The 20,931-nt window shown below is 39.7% G+C and overlaps 2 protein-coding genes across 4 annotated transcripts in view; one reads left to right on the forward strand and one right to left on the reverse strand.

Moving 5' to 3' along the window:
* Positions 1–11,389: 11,389 nt before the first annotated feature.
* LOC145451562 (uncharacterized) overlaps positions 11,390–20,931 on the reverse strand; it is a 32,894-nt gene continuing 23,352 nt past the window's right edge. For both annotated transcript variants that reach the window (XM_080329776.1, XM_080329775.1), the window contains 2 exons: positions 19,986–20,102; positions 11,390–12,217 (listed from right to left, as the gene is read on the reverse strand). In XM_080329776.1, the coding sequence (XP_080185902.1) occupies positions 12,210–12,217; positions 19,986–20,102 (125 nt within the window). In that variant the 3' untranslated portion in view covers positions 11,390–12,209. The remainder of the gene's footprint in view (positions 12,218–19,985; positions 20,103–20,931) is intronic.
* LOC145451567 (uncharacterized) overlaps positions 13,568–20,931 on the forward strand; it is a 321,835-nt gene continuing 314,471 nt past the window's right edge. For both annotated transcript variants that reach the window (XM_080329780.1, XM_080329781.1), the window contains exon 1: positions 13,568–13,582. The gene's annotated coding sequence lies outside the window, so the exon portion shown is untranslated. The remainder of the gene's footprint in view (positions 13,583–20,931) is intronic.

Below are 20,931 nucleotides of genomic sequence, written 5' to 3' on the forward strand. Positions count from 1 at the left end.
TCTGAGCTATCGTCACGACAAGTACGTCAGAGAAGTCAACATGGAAACAGCTAACCTGTATACTGCTGAAAACACTGTTGCCAAACCCGCAACAATAGCAAAAGCAGCACGAGTTCGATACAAAAATGCAACGCTCAAAATGAGAGAAACGATATGGGAGTCAATGATTCTTCATGGTCAGCACAAGAAGTTAACTTCACAGCCCCATGTAGACGAGCTTTCATGGACCTGGCTATCCAGCTCTGGTCTGAAACCGGCAAGCGAAGGGTTCATTTTCGCAGCACAAGACCAATCGCTTCCTACAAAATACTATCGCAAAAGAATTCTGAAGCAAAACACAGACGGCAAATGCAGAATGTGCCACAACCAAAATGAAACTGTGGCACATCTCATGTCCGGCTGTGGTGCACTTGCAGCTACCGAATACCTATGGAGACACAATAGGATTGACCACTACATTCATCTTGAATTTTGCAAACATTTTACCATCACCACTTCGAAAAAAAATTGGTACGATTACAGCCCAGCACCAGTGACAGGAAACGACCAGGTAAAAATTCTGTGGGATGTACCAGTTATAACTGACCGCGAAATCAGAAGCAACCGCCCGGATATCATCATCAAACTAAAAAAGAAAAGAGAAGGCTTATTCATTGAACTGGTTGTCCCAGCTGATCACAATATACAACAAAAAGAATCAGAAAAGCAGTACAAATACGCAGACCTTAAAATGGAATGTGAGAAAATGTGGCGATCAAAATAAACATTGTACCGATAGTCATTGGCGCTACAGGGGTCGTAAGCAAAAAACTCATGAGACATATCCGACAGATTCCGGGTAACGTTCGATTCGATGTGATCCAAAAGATCACGTTATTGGGCACTTTGCTTATTCTTCGGAAGGCGTTGAATGCACCACTGGACTAAAATTATACTAGTGAATCACAGCATCATTTCTGTAATTTCGATTCTTCATTTTCAATCATCTCTACCTCTGCTCTGTAACCCTTGCCAATTCTTCATCTACTGGAATTCTGTAATCTGACTTAGACTCCATGTATTGCATAGGAATAACAATTTGACTGCATTACTGAAATTTGAAAAAATTTACTCCAATCTCGCCATTTTTCCTTGGGTGCAGGTTGCTCCCCGGATGATGTGTGTATTGACCAGTTTCTTACTGTGAATAAAGAATATTAATAATAATATCCTAATCTAAATGATCAGTTGGTAGGCTATACAAACTTTTCTGCTGCTGTCGCATCGTCATCAGTGAGACCTCTTTCAAATGACAGAAAGTTACGATTAATGATGACAGCTGCGGAAATGTGCAACACAGGAAGGCATAAATATATTTGTGTTTCATGCCTTCAAAAGTTATGGTTCATAGCAAACATTTTCAAATAGTCCAAGTGCACAGCGCATTAGCCAGAACATTTAAGGGCGCGCACCATCCTCAAGAGTTACCATGGCTTAATGCAACGATTTCTAATGTCTATTTGCTTTGCACTGTGATATCGCTGCTTGATATCCCACACATCCTTTTCATTTCCCGTCGTATTTGAATCGAGCCGTAGTAGTAAAGAAATGGATTGAGGCATTCCGAAAAGCGGAGCACTCCATGAGCCACCAATGTCAAGGTCATCGACAGGTGGTCTGACAATTGGTCATCACTGCTGAGGAACATGAAGATCTTCGTTGCACAGTCGAATGTGTAGGCTACTAGGAAGCTGACAACAACGATCACAAGCTGCTTGATAGCTCGTTTCTCCATTCGTCGCCGAGATTTATTCGCCGATGATGTAGATATAGGTAACTTCCGTCCTAATAGGAACACTGCGATAGCGATACACAGTCCAGAAACGACCAGCATTGGAATGAAAATTCCAGCAGACGCGGACAATGCCACCAGATTTGTCGCCAAGGTGGCATTTATCCCTGATATTACATTGCAGTCTGTTATCAACTTCGAACACACCAACAGCGAACGGGTAGGGTGATATCAGCAACAATGACAGCATCCATATAGAGATGACGGCGTGTGTGCATTTCTGATGAGATGTTTCTTGTCTCGGTGACGTAGAACGGACGACGGTGTGATATCTGAACACAGTCAAAGCAAGTACTTGGTAGACTGTGGCGATCGATGTACCGATTTCGATGGTCGTTGACAAGCCGCAAAATATTTTCGGCAACTTGAAGTCTGTTACGGAGACAACGGTCTCCACAAACAACGGACTGTTGCAAGCCGACAGCAAATCGGAAAAGCAAAGCCCGATGAGAATGACGAAAAATACCGTGCGTTTTAGGTTGAGCAGTGTCAGTATCATTAGCAGATTTGCGACAACGCCTACTAATGTAAGCAGCCAAAACGTCAATCTGATAGTGGCGAGCTCTATTGTACCATACACCGTGTCAACTCCAGTATCATTTGTCATACTGGACGTCAGACGCCAAGAATGCTCATGAACTATGACTAAACATAGGATCGCTTGTCCTGATAAATTGAAAAATATGGTCTAATTTAATTTCGCTGACACAGTCAAATGAAAACTCGGAAGCAGAACAAAAGAAAATAACTCCAATGTGTTATTGCGATTTTCCCACAACTAAAGTTTCAATATCTATAACTAGGAATCTTAAAAATGCACCATACATCGATTTTTATTATCAGTAGTAGTAAAATCGTTATAGTGTGCTTATGACACAACAGGATTTGTGCACCACTTCTGTAATGGTTCTTCAAGGGAATTCGTATCATATAAATATCTGTAACATGGTTTAGTCTTGGTGATGCGAACTTGTACAAGTAGCTAACATATAATATATGTAATGAGCGTACATTTTACAAGATAAACACATTTCATGAACACAAGCGACTGTAAATGTATTTATACAAATGCATAGATGTATGTATGCATTGCATAGCTATTAGGGATGGTGTGAACGTGAGGTTCACGTTCTCGTTCTGTGTGCGAACCTCGGATATTTAGATGTTCGCGTTCACAAATGAACCTTGGTATGTTATGCACTGTGAACCTTTTACATATATTACAATTTTCACTTCATTATAACATATTTGGCTGAAAGTTATTTCATTTAAACTGCGGACTACTCTATGTATGGCGCTGGCAGCATAAAAAAATCAACACTAAACAAGCATGCACCTTGACAATCTGAAAAATTTCACTTGCTTTTTTTTGTTACAAACGATTGCTCGAAATATCGAAATGTCCAGCTTTCCGTTTGTGAATATTTAGTGACTCTCTGCTGCGAGCTTGAACCGCCATCTCACAACATCAAGAGCGAAATACATGACATGCAGTCAGCGAATGATGATTATTCAACCAATCAAAGAAATTGATATCGTTGTCTGATGTAAAAAATCTAGCAGGTGTACGGGGTTAATCTTGACTCTTTATGTTTATTGTATCATAAAAAACAAATTTGTGCCATTGCGTGTTGGCTACAGCTGTATAACAGGGGTGTTCAAAAATGACTTTTTTTCCTCAAATTGTACTTGCTACTTGATAAAATTGTTAGGTTACCTGGTTTCAGCCTACAGACTAAATTTGGTTTAATTCCAACCAGTAGCCGCATTGCTACAGCAGTACAAAGTTTCTATTTATTTTACAAAAACTAATGTAAAAAATTCAAAATTTTCTTTACACCCCAAGAAAGTGTTAGGTTGTCTATATGGAAACGATGTCAATTCCAACCACTGGAAGTGGACTTATTGCCGTTGAAAAATTTGGATTTGAATAAAATAGTATTTACGTTTGGCACAACTACAATAAATAATTACAGAATTGACCACGGTAAATACTATTTTGTTCAAATCCAAATCCACAAAAAACGTCCTCATTTCTAAGATTTGTCCTTATTTTGAAGGGCCAGGTCTTAGAAAACTCATAACTGCTGTTATATTTAGGAACCGTCTTTGATTTTGAGTGGCGTCTTTATTTTGTCTTATTTTCCACACTATACAGAACTTCGATCGTTTTCCTTTGGTATCCGTGTTGCATATTATTCTAAAATTATGCTTTTGCGTCGTGATTTTATGACATCATTAATGGAAGGAACTCCCGTGGCGTACCCAGACACCACGCGATTTGACTTCTACGTGGTGAGATAGCTAGGGCGGCAGTGAGTGGTATATCAGGTTCGGCTGTACCTAGCTATCGCAGTGGACGTCAGTTTAGTAGTAAACAGCAGTACCAGGTTTTTGTTGTTTAGTCTACAGCTAGGGTTGCATTTAAAACAAAAATCAATTTTGAAAACAAACATGTTTAGAACAAGGCCCTAGTTTAAGGCATGTTTTTATTGTGTTTTTTTATGTTTTTTAAGCCATGACATCACGAATATTCAATTGTGGCGTCATAGTGGATTGACATTCACAATTAAAAATATAGGGTAAATATTGCTCCTTTGACGAAATTTCCTTACTATTGTTGTTGAACCGACTATTTTGAGGGTTCCAACCATCCCATATCGATAAGCGTCGGCTATACCGGATGGTGATAATTGTGCGTAAGGTCATGCAGCATGTTTTTTGAAAGTATCCACACAAATATGGCATAATTTTACAACTTGAAATTTTTTTAAATGGTTTGTTGAAAGCAAACATGTTTTAAACAAAGTGTTCTAAAACACCGTTTGTTTTAAATGCAACCCTAACTACAGCAGAATATGATGTGAGGAAGGCAGCATTTATTGCGTAGTAAAAAAAGGGAGCAGTGCTGCCGACACTTGGATTAAAAAGTAGTAAAGCTATAAATTTAGATCAATGCATCTAAAATATATTGCACATATAATTTCAGCTACCAATAAGGCTAAATCTGATTAGTTAAAATGAGCATGAGTAAAAACGTTATTAGTCTTTTCGGTGGAGAATTCTATCATTCAGCTATGCCGAAAAAGAGTTGATCAGTATGCCATAACGAGAAGTAATGCTTATCAACATGTGTTGATTTTGTTGAAAGCCAACATGTTTTAAACAAAGTGTTCTAAAACACCGTTTGTTTTAAATGCAACCCTAACTACAGCAGAATATAATGTGAGGAAGGCAGCATTTATTGCGTAGTAAAAAAACGGAGCAGTGCTGCCGACACTTGGATTAAAAAGTAGTAAAGCTATAAATTTAGATCAATGCATCTAAAATATATTGCACATATAATTTCAGCTACCAATAAGGCTAAATCTGATTAGTTAAAATGAGCATGAGTAAAAACGTTATTAGTCTTTTCGGTGGAGAATTCTATCATTCAGCTATGCCGAAAAAGAGTTGATCAGTATGCCATAACGAGAAGTAATGCTTATCAACATGTGTTGATCGTTATGATTGCCTGGAATCAAGCGCGATTGCCACATATTTCAAATGAAAAACTTGACACCAATTCTGTGGAAAACAATAAATATTTTTAAAAGAAACAACCACCGCAATATGATGACTCGCAAGTTCATCAAAGAAACAAAACAAGTAAAACACTATACAAAAATAGGAACGCATGCATCATAAAAAACCTACAAATATAAATCATAACATAATGACAACACACGCAGCAATTTATACTCATTTATCGGCAGAGGAAGATTTTTCCGAATCTTAGTGCAACTTGGTGCACTTGGTGCGGCTTCTTTCGTAGTACTGTTTTACTTGTAATTATTTCGTAAATCAACAGATTTGGTGAACTTATATCTTATCTTTTTGCTACGCACGATTTAGTGTCACTAGACTTCCTAAGTTTTTATGTTGGTGCATCAGTTCCAAAATTTATTGCGCCAGGTGCAGTTATTGCTGACGTTGTCCTGTTTTTGCAATCTGACCGCTGCTGAGTAAAATGCATGCACCCCGTCAAGAATTGCAAATTTAGAATCGTGTTTGAGTACCGAAAATTACCTGAGGTCACAAAATAGCATGCTGCAAGAAAGTAATTTATAATCATCCTATGAGGGACAAAGACCAGAGTATTTCGTGGAGGCTGGTGTTACGGCTCTTCCTGCAATTTGTGGATTTGGACCCGAATCTGGAAAACTTCTCCCCTGGCAACCCCGTATAATGCGATATTTCTATTTTAGGATATGAATAGGCGAATATTTCTTTGGTGATTTTAAAAATAACAGGTGTGAAATATGATAATGGACCGAAAACCATACCAAGGTCACCACTTACTGACTCGTATACATGTCCATTTTTCATAACGATTATTCTCTATATTGGTGATTGGGTTGTGATCAGACATGGGGTGATTACTTCAAGAATGTAATCGATTGCGATTACGATTATTTGTGAATCTCGCGATTACGATTACGATTACAGCGAAATCGGAAGTAGTCGATTACGATTACGATTACATTTCAAATGTAATCACGATTACTCACGATTAGCCTACATTTGTTTTGCTTCTTAGAACTAATTTCAGAAGAGATATTGGAAGACAATATGAGGCTTGCGATGAAAAGGTCTAATGAGATAACAACTTTCCTTATAAATCATACGTCATTGGCGTGTTACGTCATAATGCACCCATTGCCCAACTCTATACAGGCCTATTCGTCGCACCCAACGATTTGCATTCTTGCCAGGTCCGTAACTGCCACACCCCGAACTCCCCAATAGGACCGGGAGCGAGCTCGAAGGGGACTCAAAAGTATTTCGTAAATCAACATAAATTATTATAGAGTTTTTATTTTCAAGAGAGTTAATTGCCTTGAAAATTTTCGTTGAGCTTCGGGATTTAATGTCTCTAAATAGCTTGATTTTGAAATGCATACCTCTCTCCGTCAAGAAAAAAAAAGCATGCATAATTCATAGGAATAGGCATTTCGGTGGTGGTCATTACCCCGCCATGACACACCAAAAGACGTATGCAATTTCGGCCAACATGCAACTCCACAAAGTGTGCTACCAAAGAATGACCTTGGCCAATACTTTGGGTATGTGTCAATTGTCAGTAGACGCGCTCTGTGGGCGTGACGAAGAGTCAGGTCCTTCCAATCTAAGCCCCAACAATGCTAATACCACTCGGGGCACTCACAGAGGAATGAAGACATGACAATTTGTGTGTGCGTCTCACGAAAGCTTTTCATTTAGTCTGCTACGTTTGAGCGACTACAGTATCTTTTGATTATATAGAGCAGTGGTTCTCAACCTTTTTCACCTCGCGGACCGTTAAAATTTCAAAAAATGTCTGGCGGACCGGTGAACTTTCAAAATTGAAATGAAGCCAAAATGTAAAGTATGCAACCGTTTTTTGCAATCATATGATTTTAGAGAGTGACATTTGGAGGTTTTTTATCGTAATCATTATCTTCATGATGGCATCCATGTGATTTTGTGGTAGTCAGTCTGCTGGGTCGAGGTAAAATTGCCTTGTCCAGATAAACGTGCTACCGCCCAAAGTCGTGTACAGTCTTTCGCGCAGAAGGCCGTGGATTTAACCGAATACGCCAACTCGAATATTCTTCTTCTCTTCGACAATATCGAGAGAAGAAGCATTTCGGAGTCGAACCAAGCACCTTGTCGTGCTACCTTGCTCATTGCCCGCTGCCACCGGACGCATAGGCTACTAGGGTATGGTTACCATACGTCCTCTTCTAAGAGGATTTGTCCTGTTTTTGACTTTTTTGAAAGTGTCCTCGGAGGACGCCCCTTTGTCCTCTTTTTTGAGATTTTGTCCTCTTAATTGAAAATTTCGGTCACATTTAGAGCAAAATGCGAGTGATATGCCGTAAATTAGCACAGAAGTGACGCTCCGGCGGGTATTTCGGAGTGAAAAACGGTGATCTGAGCTCTGAGCGAAAAGTTGACTTTTTTTTAGTCAACCGATCACAAAGTGGGAAAAATTCACTGATTTTTGAGAATTATTATCCGGTTTTGCAAGTCTCAAATTTCTGAAAAATTGTCGCCTTTTTAGATTTACAAAATATGGTAAGCCTATATACTATGGCAACTACGAATACATTGCGTGCCGCAATAAAACACCTGCCCAGTTACGGTCCTGCACAAAATGAATGAATCGAAAACGAATGATCGCGCCAACTGCGCTGTTTAACGATGATTCAGCTCGTATCTGTTCTGTACTTGTCGCTCCCATGTCGTCAAATGACACATCTTTAACTTTAAGTCAAATCGAGCATGTTTCCAGCCCTAATGTTACCTCGCGTAGTTCTGAATCAGTTTAAAATTTAATGTTTAATATATTTATTCGATGGAAATGCCTTCAACTTTTCATCTGGAATTTAAGTTATAAAATTGTAAGATACCTGGCGGACCGGCAGGAATGTAGTCGCGGACCGGCACCGGTCCGCGGACCAGCGGTTGAGAACCACTGATATAGAGGACGGTAGGTCACGAATTAACAACATACAATAAAGTAATTATAACAACCCACCAGATGCTATAATTATGAATTACTTGCCCCCAGCAATGTAATGCAATTACCAATATTATTGACGAAATTCAGTCATCAACTTCAAAACTGACCACCCTATTAGTGCTCCAATACCCAGGGCTGTAATGACTCGACTCGACTTAATTTTAGTATTGACTCGACTTGTACTCGAGTCATTCTGCATGAATCGAACTATGTCGTATGACTCAAAACTATAGAGCGGCCACGATATACATACCATGTAACTTCGAAGAATAGTAAAGTTACCACATTATTTGTATTTCTTCTATAAGTCCTAATACTTGCAAATAGGGCCGTAAGCTGTGAAAACTGATGAAAATTATTAGATTATGAATACGAGCCATTCTATATCACTCGAGCAGAGTTGAAAAAAGTGGGTTGAACCGGATTGATCTGAAAAAGATCTGTGAACATAACGACTTGGCCCCGTACTCGAGTCAAACACTATGACTCAGACTCGACCCTGTACTAGCTGACTTGGACTCAGACTTGACTCGGGGGTGAATTTAAAATGACTCGACGTGACTCGAGTCCAAACTATAAAAGTGAGATTGACTTGTGACTCGGAACATTGTGTCTTGGTTACAACTGTACCAATACCAACGTTCGGAGTGGGAGACGAATTGTTGTTTTGGTCCTGATTGTACCTACAACCCACGCTAACATCGTGTATAAGTAGATGGCAATGACGACAGGTATAAATGTCGAGTGAAGAATTGTGAAATAACGATTGGAGCCCGTTTCAAGTAGAGTCATATGAGAATAAGATAAAGTGAACTTAAAATTCTACCTTCTACTTAATACAGATACTGCAAATTGCCCTTACGAGAAACGGCAAAAAATAGCTCGGTTATGATATATATCAGCAGCTGTTGATATTAACCATCGTAGTGTGTTATTTGACGAGTACAAAATTTCAAATCTTTGTCCGGTGTACGTACAATACATACGTATACTACTACATAGATAGGCCTACTGCTCGCCAAGCAGCAACGGTCAAACTGCGTGTAACTAAGCATAACCACACATCAATACGTAAGTTACTATTTGAAACTAGGCAGAGTGGGGATTATTATCTTGCTGCGAGGTAGTGGCGTCTGGAGTGCATTGATAACCTGATATACAGCATGGCTTATACTGTTGTAACATTCTCACAACAATGTACATCGAATGTATATTTACTACGTGTGGATACTTCTTACGCAAGGACAAGCAAAGCTAATAATTCTGACGTAGTAATAAACAGTGGCGTTTGAAAATCAATCGTTTGCGATATCAATAACCCAGTATATTATCTCTTCCTTGTTCACGAATGTTCGGTTATGTCATATTCATTGTACAAATAAAAAGTAATCGTTCTTTCACAAAGAAATCGATCAGATATGTGAAGTAGTCGATTACGATTACGTTTACTTTGGATTTTTTTCGAATGTAATCGATTGCGATTACGATTACTTGAAAATGTTGTAATCGTCGTAATCGATTACGATTACTAATCGCGATTACCCCATGTCTGGTTGTGATAGCTGATCATATCGTGTGGATAGACCTCCGACCCCAAAACACGGGTTATCCCTAATCATAGTTGGCCATGAGCACTATTTTGATGTGCAGGGAACAGTCTTGACACAACAGAATATACCCTTTTAGTGTAACGTGTCAATTTCAACAATGTATTTTTCGATTCATGGAATTTGCTATTTTCCCCTAAAATCGTATCATGGCTTAAACATGCTGCACTATAGCTAGAATCACTGCGATCATAATCATCGACCGCTTACCTTACCATTCATGTCGTCAAATGAAGACAACGGATTCACTCAAGCCTAAATTGCAGTACTGCCACATTTATATGCTGTCTGATTCTGTAACCAATTATATTCAAGTCTGCATTTCACTATGGACCGTTAGGTTCTCTTTCAATCGTCAATATTCGTACCCGATTTCAGAAGCCAAAGCGGTGATTGCCTTGCCAGTTTTTCCAGATCTAGCACGCAAACTACAAAACACAGTTCTGTTTCATTTCCGCATCGATCAAACATAATCGCTGTCTTGAATATTTTATCCTTATAGTAATGCAGAGATGAATTATATATACAGCATACATACTGACAATCGGTTTTATCATTACGGCCAGGAATACAGGGTCTGTATGTTGGGGACCAACCGACCGTGCGCCCCGAAATATTAGATATGTGTAGGAACAGCTTACTTTATGGATTTATGATAATTGTCATTGTTTTGTTTCCTCATCGATCAATACTAATCGCAGTGTTGCTCAATGGATCTTATATTGATTAGCATGCATCATATTTTCACACATCAAGACTCAAGACATACGGAATAATCATTACGTCCAAAATACAGGGTGCGTCCCTAGAATGCAATACAGATCGTACGTCGCTAAGTACTAGACATGTAAAAGCGCAGTTTACATACGCAATCGAATTCATAGTAATTGTCATTGTCGAGCATGTACTTTAAAACCATGTGATATCGATACAGCTGAATCGAATTGAACCGCGCTCTCGGTCGAGATCTTCGCAATATTTCGCGGTCGAGATTTACGTCCCGCCATTTTGGACGTTATATATATGCTGGGCGGCTTGTATTGACTCACGAAACCAAGGATATATAGAGATGGCTTACTTCTTTTTGGCCAATACAGAACTTGGTGTATGTATAAGCTGCAGTCGATCTCGAAATCTTCACTTTTTTCGCAGGTTAGCAATATAGGTGTATATAGAATCACGTTCCTTAACCCTCGCCTTCCTGGTCAATATGCCAGACATTCTAATAAACATGTCTCAACCATTTTGTGCTATACGGAGTAATAAGCAAAATGTGTCGACGCTGACTATCGCCCATTTCATTCAATAAATCGTGGATACAATTGGAGACTTTAAATTAGCCTAAATTTACGTTGAGGTCATTCATATAGCTGAGTAGATAAGAAAGATAAATAATATTCAATATTTTCTAAATAATTGAATAGTATATTCATATAGAAATAAACCGGAATATTTGTGGCCGACTCCAAGACCCACCAATGAGAGTTCGAACGGGCTCTCCTGTCGACGCGAAGTTTGATGTCTCGATAATTTTTCGCACAAATTGAATTATCCAGCAAATGTTTGCCAATTGCAGAATTCGTGCGGACAGATTCCGCCTCGTCGTGAGAGCTCATTTGATTCAATCCATCAATTTGAGATGCAACTTCTTATCCCTATATTGCCGAATGAAGCAGAAACGGTGGATGCACTTTTTTCTCTCAGAAAGAGCTGCTTTACCGTCACGAAGAAGTTACCACCATTGGCTGTGCAGTACATCTCGAATCGAGCTTCTGTACGGTTGGGTAGTAATTCACCGGTAAGCGAGAACTCGGAATTAGGCTTGTGTTGGAGATTTTCCGATAGAATGATCACTGATTCCATGGACTGGGTACATATTTAAAACGGCTCGTTGCTGAGACACGATACCCGAATTTCCATATTGTCACCAAGAATGTTCCCTCTAAGCTGCGCACGTGCGCTAATGCGCAGTGCTGACACGGCATCTGCACACAGAAAATCCAAGTTGCGCACAAAAAATCCGAAGTGATGATCTTTTTTTTAGTCGTTACGCACTGTTGTCCAAGGATCTGCGCAGTAAGTTGGTGAGTGTGCGCAGACTCGTCAGAAATTAGTGGGAACATTGATCACCAACATTTGAAGAATTAAATTGCAGCCCAATTATAATATAGCAGAATAGCCACTGATGATGCGCTGTGCGTAGGATGAAATGTCGCATTTCGTTTCAGGAATCTGCAACAAAAATGAATGAATGATTACTTTCGAGCAGGGGGAGGGGGCAACTTTTTGGGCCATTGTGCGGGTTACTAGCCGCGCAAGGCGCGAAAATTTTTCGAAGTTCATGGGTCAATAATATTGTTACTCGAGTCTGCTTGAGTTACCTGGGACTGCTGTATATGGCTGGACTTAGTTTGCAAGGACAGGACTATTCCGCGCCTAGACATATCGATATCGAAAGCTTCGACCAACATGCATCAATAATTTAGTGCCTATAGTTAGACTCAATCTGGTACATTCGGCGTTTTTTTCGTTTTCAGGAAGGGGTAACAATGTTAAAGCACGAAATCCAGTAATAACATATTGCGCGAACCTTGAAGAATTTTCTTTAGTTTAGATGAATCTACCGCAAAAGATTCCGGTTTATTGTAATGTACGAAGATATACGAAAATGTGACTGCTGGCCCATAGATGTGCCAATGCGTTGGAACTGATATTGTAGTCATCAACATCCCAAGTGTTGCGGCCAAACTAATTAAATTTTTGGCTGAGATTGCCAGTTCACAATCAGGGCAATCTATTTTTGATGATAAAACTAATTTCAAGATTTTTGAAATGTTGTGGATGAACGCGAAGATGAACTTATAACGCCACGGGAAGTCATATTGCTAATTCCAACCCTACATTTCCGTGAAGCGATATATTAATATACACGATACCTAGCGAGAACTCAAGCCTCATTATGCTACAATGCTGAAGTACATGCTGAATTTTTAAACGTGACCAAATGTATCTACTGTAGCAATCAAATGCTATAATAATCCATACGATCAATACCTTGTATCACTGTAACAGCAATTTCGGCAAGGATTTGCAACGAAATATAAGCTTCTGTCCTGACGGTGTAGGCAAGACCGGACAATGTCTTCGGCTTCTAACTATTGCTACATTGATATTGAGCAGAGTGCAAAAAGGGTCTTTATTTGCTACTAGGGCTGGGAACAATTATTCGAGTACTCGAATCTGAATCGAGTATTCATTTTAATTCGAGTCGAGTAGTAAAATACGATTTTTTTGAGTACTGAAATTCTGCGCTACTCACAACTGAAATTTAATTTAGTAACGAGAATTATATTTCTGCTACTATTTTCCACTGAGGAAGCCTTGAAACATTGATTGGCCGTGTCGCAGCATACAAGACATAGTACAAAGCTACGATAGTTACTGAAAATAAGGCATTTCCGAAGTCGTGATCATCCCTAAACATTGCCGTTTGTTTTAAATGCAATACCAATACCACTGCGCTGTCTCGCCACACTCTTAGTGTGCGTTAATAATAATAATAATAATAATAATTTGGTTGTATATTTGGTTGTATTAAGAATTAATTAATAATTAATTAATTACTTTAACTTAACCTAACTTCTGAACTGACGCATCACTGCTGTGAATGCCTGCGAAACGATCTGGATATATCGCACCTGGACGTACCCGCCGTGGGACCAAGCGGATGACCCCAGAGGACTCGTCAACTCCGACCACACAGGAACACCAAAGAGAAGATATTTCTCAACATGGCGCCTGTGCAACACCGAACTGTGGCTCACAAAACAGCTCTGCTGCAAAAGAAAAAAAGAAGAGACACAGATGGAGTAAAGAAGAGTATAAAGAAATAATGAGATGTTACTTCTTAGCCAAATTTGAAAACTCGGCAGGAGTAACCGAAGAAAAAATGGAAAGAGAGAACGAACAACTCTCCAACCATGACTGCCAACACCCTGGCAACAATGAGACGTTGTGTAATAAAAAATAAAAAATTATCTGAACAAGAACTCGCAGAAATCGAGGGAGAAATGTGTAACAACAACATCGAAAACTCTGAGGCAATGGAACTGCAATTCGGCCAAGATGACCTGAACCCACAACAATCACTTGATGACCCGAACATCGCAGAAGTAGAATTACAAAATACCACCGATAACCCGAATGAATCAACAACACCTAACGATGGCGACATAGACACGGAATTAGAATTGGAGATCAAAAATCAAATCATCGACCGCATGAAATCCACATTGAATGTAAATGACAGAGTGCAGTTACCTGACTTACAAATTACAAAGAAACTGAAAACTGATATTGCAGTAGCGAACAAAATTTTGACAGAAACCATACTACCTGCAACTCTAAATGACAAACAAGGAGAAAGACCACAATGTCCCTTGACAACAATCAACAACCTCATTTACAGCACTGCGGCAGTTATCTCAGAAAGGCACTGCAAAATACCAAGAATTGTCAACAAAAAAAGGGGAAGGCATACGCCAGCTTGGCAACGCAGAATTGAAAACAAAATCGCAAAACTAAGGTGTGACGTTGCGATACTCTCAGAACTAAAAAAAGGAAATGTTTCCCGCAAAGTAAAAAATAAAGTAAAAAGAATAGAACTGGAGCACCAAACCAAACTGCAGTCAACAGAAAAAGTGACAATGTTGCAAGAAGAATTAAAAATGAGAATATGCGCCAAAGCACAACGATTGAAACGATATAAAAAACGAGAAACACAATATCGCCAAAATTTGTTATTTGCTCGCAAACCTGGACAATTTTTTCGAATGATGAAACAAAAGTCAAATCAAAAAATTACCAGCAGCAAAATACCAGCCACTGCAGATGTGGAATCATTTTGGAAGAAAATATGGGAAACCAAAAAATTGCACAACTCAAATGCAAATTGGATACAAGACCTCCACACTGACCATCTACAAACACCAGAACAACAATGGTCAGAAATCACAAAACAAGAAATCAAGGAGGCCCTAAAGAGTTCACTGAACTGGAAAGCAGCTGGTCCTGACCAGATCAAAAACTTTTGGCTAAAAAAACTAACTGCAACACATAATTACCTAGCGGTGACCTACAATGAGCTTTTATCCTCAACCAGCTCGCACGAGATCCCAGCCTGGTTCACACAAGGGATCACCTATCTTATTCCAAAAAATGAAAACACCAGGGACCCCAAGAACTACAGGCCAATAACATGCCTGACAACCATGTACAAAACACTGACCAAAATCCTGGCAAAACGAAGCTACAAACACCTAGAAAATCTTCTACCGCCTGAGCAGAAAGGATGCAAGGAAGGCGCCCTTGGCTGTAAGGACCACCTGCTCCTTGACAAAACCATTCTTGAAAACTGCAAGAGGAGACACACTAACCTCAGCATGGCATGGATAGATTACAAAAAAGCTTTCGATTCAGTCCCTCACACGTGGATACTGAAAACAATGCGTATGTACAAAATGAATCCGATCATCATCAGATTTATTGAAAATTCAATGAAAAATTGGCATACAAAACTGTTGATCAAACATGACCAAGGTGAAACAGAAACCTGTACAATTCAGATATGCAATGGTATCTTCCAAGGCGACTCATTCTCACCACTTCTATTCTGCCTCAGCTTAGCTCCACTCAGTGAGTTGCTGAGAAAAAATGAAACAGGATACGTGATGAAAAAAGCAGCAAATTCTGAAGGTCAAAAGATTCATCACCTTTTGTTCATGGATGATCTGAAACTGTATGCGAAATCCGACACGGACCTGAATAACCAAATGAAAATTGTTCATGAGTTTTCGGAAGATATAAAAATGAAATTTGGCTTGGATAAATGCTCAAAACTTACCATACGATGGGGAAGAGCCACCAGCACTGGCGACATGAACTTCAAAATGGACGAAACCATAACAGAATTGAATGCCGAAGATCACTATAAATATCTAGGGATCTGTGAAAGCGACAACATTAAACATGCTGCAATGAAATCAAGTCTAAAAAAAGAATACATCAGCAGGCTCAAGTCAATTCTCAAAACTGAACTCAATTCCAAAAACAAAATCAATGCCATAAACAGTCTTGCAGTGCCTGTCTTGAGATATAGCTTTGGTGTGGTGAACTGGCGTAAAGATGAAATTAAAAAATTGGACACAAAGACGAGAAAACTGATGACAATGCACCACATGCATCACCCAAAATCTGATACACAAAGACTGTACATCCCCAGAAAAAAAGGTGGTCGAGGACTACAAGAAATTGAACAAACCTTCAAAACAGAAATCATCGGCTTGTCACAGTACATCAACAACAGCGATAACATTTACTGCAAACTCATTGCACAGGAAGACAAACAGCGCAAAACAAAATCTCTGAGCTATCGTCACGACAAGTACGCCAGAGAAGTCAACTTGGAAACAGCTAACCTGTACACTGCAGAAAACACTGTTGCTAAACCCACAACAATAGCAAAAGCAGCACGAGTCCGATACAAAAATGCAACGCTGAAAATGAGAGAAACGATATGGGAGTCGATGCCTCTTCATGGACAGCACAAGAAGTTAACTTCACAGCCCCATGTAGACGAGCTTTCATGGACCTGGCTATCCAGCTCTGGCCTGAAACCGGCAAGCGAAGGATTCATTTTCGCAGCACAAGACCAATCGCTTCCTACAAAATACTATCGCAAAAGAATTCTGAAGCAAAACACGGACGGCAAATGCAGAATGTGCCACAACCAAAATGAAACTGTAGCACATCTCATGTCCGGCTGTGGTGCACTTGCAGCTACCGAATACACATGGAGACACAATAGGATTGGTCACTACATTCATCTTGAATTATGCAAACATTTTAACATCACCACTTCGAGAAAAAATTGGTACGATTACAGCCCAGCACCAGTGACAGAAAACGAACAAGTAAAAATTCTGTGGGATGTACCAGTTATAACTGACCGCGAAATCAGGAGCAACCGCCCGGATATAATCGTCAAACTAAAAAAGAAAAGAGAATGCTTATTCATTGAACTGGCTGTCCCAGCTGATCACAACCTACTGCAAAAAGAATCAGAAAAATACTCAAAATACGCAGACCTCAAAATGGAATGTGAGAAAATGTGGCGATGCAAAATAAACATTGTACCGATAGTCATTGGTGCTACAGGGGTCGTGAGCAAAAAACTCATGAGACATATTCAACAAATTCCGGGTAACGTTCGATTCGACATGATCCAAAAGATCACATTATTGGGCACTGTGCACATTCTTCGGAAGGCCTTGAATGCACCACTGGACTAAAATTACGCTTGTGAATCACAGCATAATTTCTGTAATTTCGATTCTTCATCTTCAATCATCTCTACCTCTGCTCTGTAACCCTTGCCAATTCTTCATCTGCTGCAATTCTGTAATCTGACTTCTCCGTGTATTGCATAGGAATAACAATTTGAATGTATTACTGAAATTTTAAAAATTTACTCCAATCTCGCCATTTTCCTTTGGGGGCAGGTTGCTCCCCGGATTATGTGTGTATCTACCAGTTTTACTGTGAATAAAGAATATAATAATCGGTACATTGTACCGATAGTCATTGGCGCTACAGGGGTCGTGAGCAAAAAACTCATCAGACATATCCAGCAAATTCCGGGTAACGTTCGATTCGACATGATCCAAAAGATCACATTATTGGGCACTGTGCACATTCTTCGGAAGGCCTTGAATGCACCACGCTGGACTAAAATTACACTTGTGAATCACAGCATAATTTCTGTAATTTCGATTCTTCATCTTCAATCATCTCTACCTCTGCTCTGTAACCCCTGCCAATTCTTAATCTGCTGCAATTCTGTAATCTGACTTCTCCATGTATTGCATATAGGAATATCAATTCGAATGTATTACTGAAATTATAAAAACGATACAAAAATGCAACGCTCAAAATGAGAGAAACGGTATGGGACTCAATGATTCTTAATGGACAGCACAAGAAGTTAACTTCACAGCCCCATGTAGATGAGCTTTCATGGACCTGGCTATCCAGCTCTGGTCTGAAACCGGCAAGCGAAGGGTTCATTTTCGCAGCACAAGACCAATCGCTTCCTACAAAATACTATCGCAAAAGAATTCTGAAGCAAAACACGGACGGCAAATGCAGAATGTGCCACAACCAAAATGAAACTGTGGCACATCTCATGCCCGGCTGTGGTGCACTTGCAGCTACCGAATACCTATGGAGACACAATAGGATTGGCCACTACATTCATCTTGAATTATGCAAACATTTTAACATCACCACTTCGACAAAAAGTTGGTACGATTACAGTCCAGCACGAGTGACAGAAAACGACCAGGTAAAAATTCTGTGGGATGTACCAGTTATAACTGACTGCGAAATCAGAAGCAACCGCCCGGATATGATCATCAAACTAAAAAAGAAACGAGAAGGCTTGTTCATTGAACAGGCTGTGCAGAATTCGAACCCTGCAAAACCGTGCGATACGGCTGATCTCATCTGTACCTTTACGTACCAATTTATCGCCTTACTACCGTAAGCATCGAATTTTGCGAGTTGATGAACTATATCGCTTCGAAGTATCAAAAGTGGTTCACAAATATTTTTCCAATAGTCTGCCTCCTGTGTTTGATGACTTTTTCATACCTGCTAAACATGTCCATTCCCATTACACGAGATCCTCGTCTAAAGGAAACATCTACTTACCCCCACCCAATAGCAACCTAACTGAGACATCTACCGACTACTCGGGACCTATCATCTGGAATGCATTACCACCGCATATCCGTGAATTGCCTTATAATAGATTCAATAAAGCCCTACTTGATCACCTCTTGTCGTTACACTAACACTGTTGCCCTACCTCGCCCAGACATTGCTTCATTGATCATTTGCCACCATTGTTTAATTTTTTTTTCTATTTTCCTTTAACTAAACATTTCTTTACAGCCAGACTGTTCAGAGTCAAGTGTACCTGTTTGATGCTGGTGTGATCCGACTAGATGACCTTCACGGTCTTATCGATCATTCCTATCTAATACCGAATACTGTGCACGCATATTTTCTGTACCACCATCACTGCCGTTTGTTATGTATTTTGGTTCGATGAAAATAAAGACTCTCTCTCTCTCTGTCCCAGCTGATCACAATATACAACAAAAAGAATCAGAAAAGCAGTACAAATACGCAGACCTCAAAATGGAATGTGAGAAAATGTGGCGATTCAAAATAAACATTGTACCGATAGTCATTGGCGCTACTGGGGTAGTAAGCAAAAAACTCATGAGACATATCCGACAGATTCCGGGTAACGTTCGATTCGATATGATCCAGAAGATCACGTTATTGGGCACTGTGCACATTCTTCGGAAGGCCTTGAATGCACCGCTGGACTAAAATTACACTTGTGAATCACAGCATAATTTCTGTAATTTCGATTCTTCATCTTCAATCATCTCTACCTTTGCTCTGTAACCCTTGCCAACTCTTCATCTGCTGCAATTCTGTAATCTGACTTCTCCATGTATTGCATAGCAATATCTATTTGAATGTATTACTGAAATTATAAAAATTTACTCCAATCTCGCCATTTTCCTTTGGGGCAGGTTGCTCCCCGGATTATGTTTGCATTAACCAGTTTTACTGTGAATAAAGAATATAATAATAAAGGGCGTATTGTCTGGCGGGGCCATTTGTTACGATTTTTTTTATTTGCTAATCCGTCCGTGATAAATATCATCCCTATATTCGTTATTTGGAGTACGCAACAAAATCGTAGAACCTCTCGAGGTGGTACGCGATAACAGAAAGTTTGAGAAGTTTGGATAGAATTCGCAAAAAAGTCAATCACATATAGCTATCGAACTATTTGATAGGACCAATTCGATCAGGTGGCGCATCGTACCAGCAATAATATGAAAGGCAAAACTGAGCAAACCTGTTTGACATCTGTCGCCCGTATAACTCGGCGGACAATTGCAGTGTAGACCAGAATGCATTTTGACACATGTACCACCGTTTTGGCAATATGATTGGGTGCATCCCGCCCATATTTCTGAAACGATAAGGTGGTTTCGAAATAGGCAACCAATAGATGAAGACATTCATATCATATCTAAAGAGCCTAACTAAAACGGGGAAGCCGGCTGTCTGATTTTGAGATTAAAATGACTCGAGTCAGGATATTTTGATGACTCGACTTGGCTCAGGTCAAAATACAAATGTAGGATTGGCTTCCGACTCGGAACCTTGTGACTCCGTTACAACCCGTAATGGGGGCGAGAGCTAATCGATCACCAGGGTGATCAAACAATGAAGTTGATAGAACACATATATAAAATTTAAACTTCCAACGAATGAAGGCACTACGACAGTGGTTCCCAAACGGTGGGGAATTCCCCACTGGTGGGGAATGCAGTGGTTTCTAGTGGGGAATACACGCATTTGTTCAAAATTATGTACAGGACAGTCTTCATATTGCGTGTTGTTCACCAAACCTGATTTTCAACTCTGGACGGCCAATGATGGCGTCACAAACGCATCCAGCACGACTAGTTAGACGTGAAATAACGCTTTCACGAAATTTTGAGTGTTACTAATATCAGTTAACAATACGTTTTACGTTGCAGGTATAAGCGATTGTCTTGCGTACCGGTGTGGTTGTGCGTCTTCTGCAGTCAAACCAGCAAATAGCTGCTCTGTGATGACAAAAGTGTTGGGTAGTGGGGAAAAGGACCATAACTGCCGCAGCCCAAATCGAGCTCGAAGGGGCCCCAAAATGATTTCGTGAAGTAACATAAATTAGAGAGTATTTTTTTGGAAATTTATGTCACTTTTTCAATTTTTTTTGCGCTGGGCGCGCGATTTAATATTGCCAAATATCT

Source organism: Botryllus schlosseri, chromosome 12 (genome assembly GCF_051294905.1).
Source record: "Botryllus schlosseri isolate E-star chromosome 12, Bs_hap1, whole genome shotgun sequence".
Taxonomy (NCBI): Eukaryota; Metazoa; Chordata; class Ascidiacea; order Stolidobranchia; family Styelidae; genus Botryllus; species Botryllus schlosseri.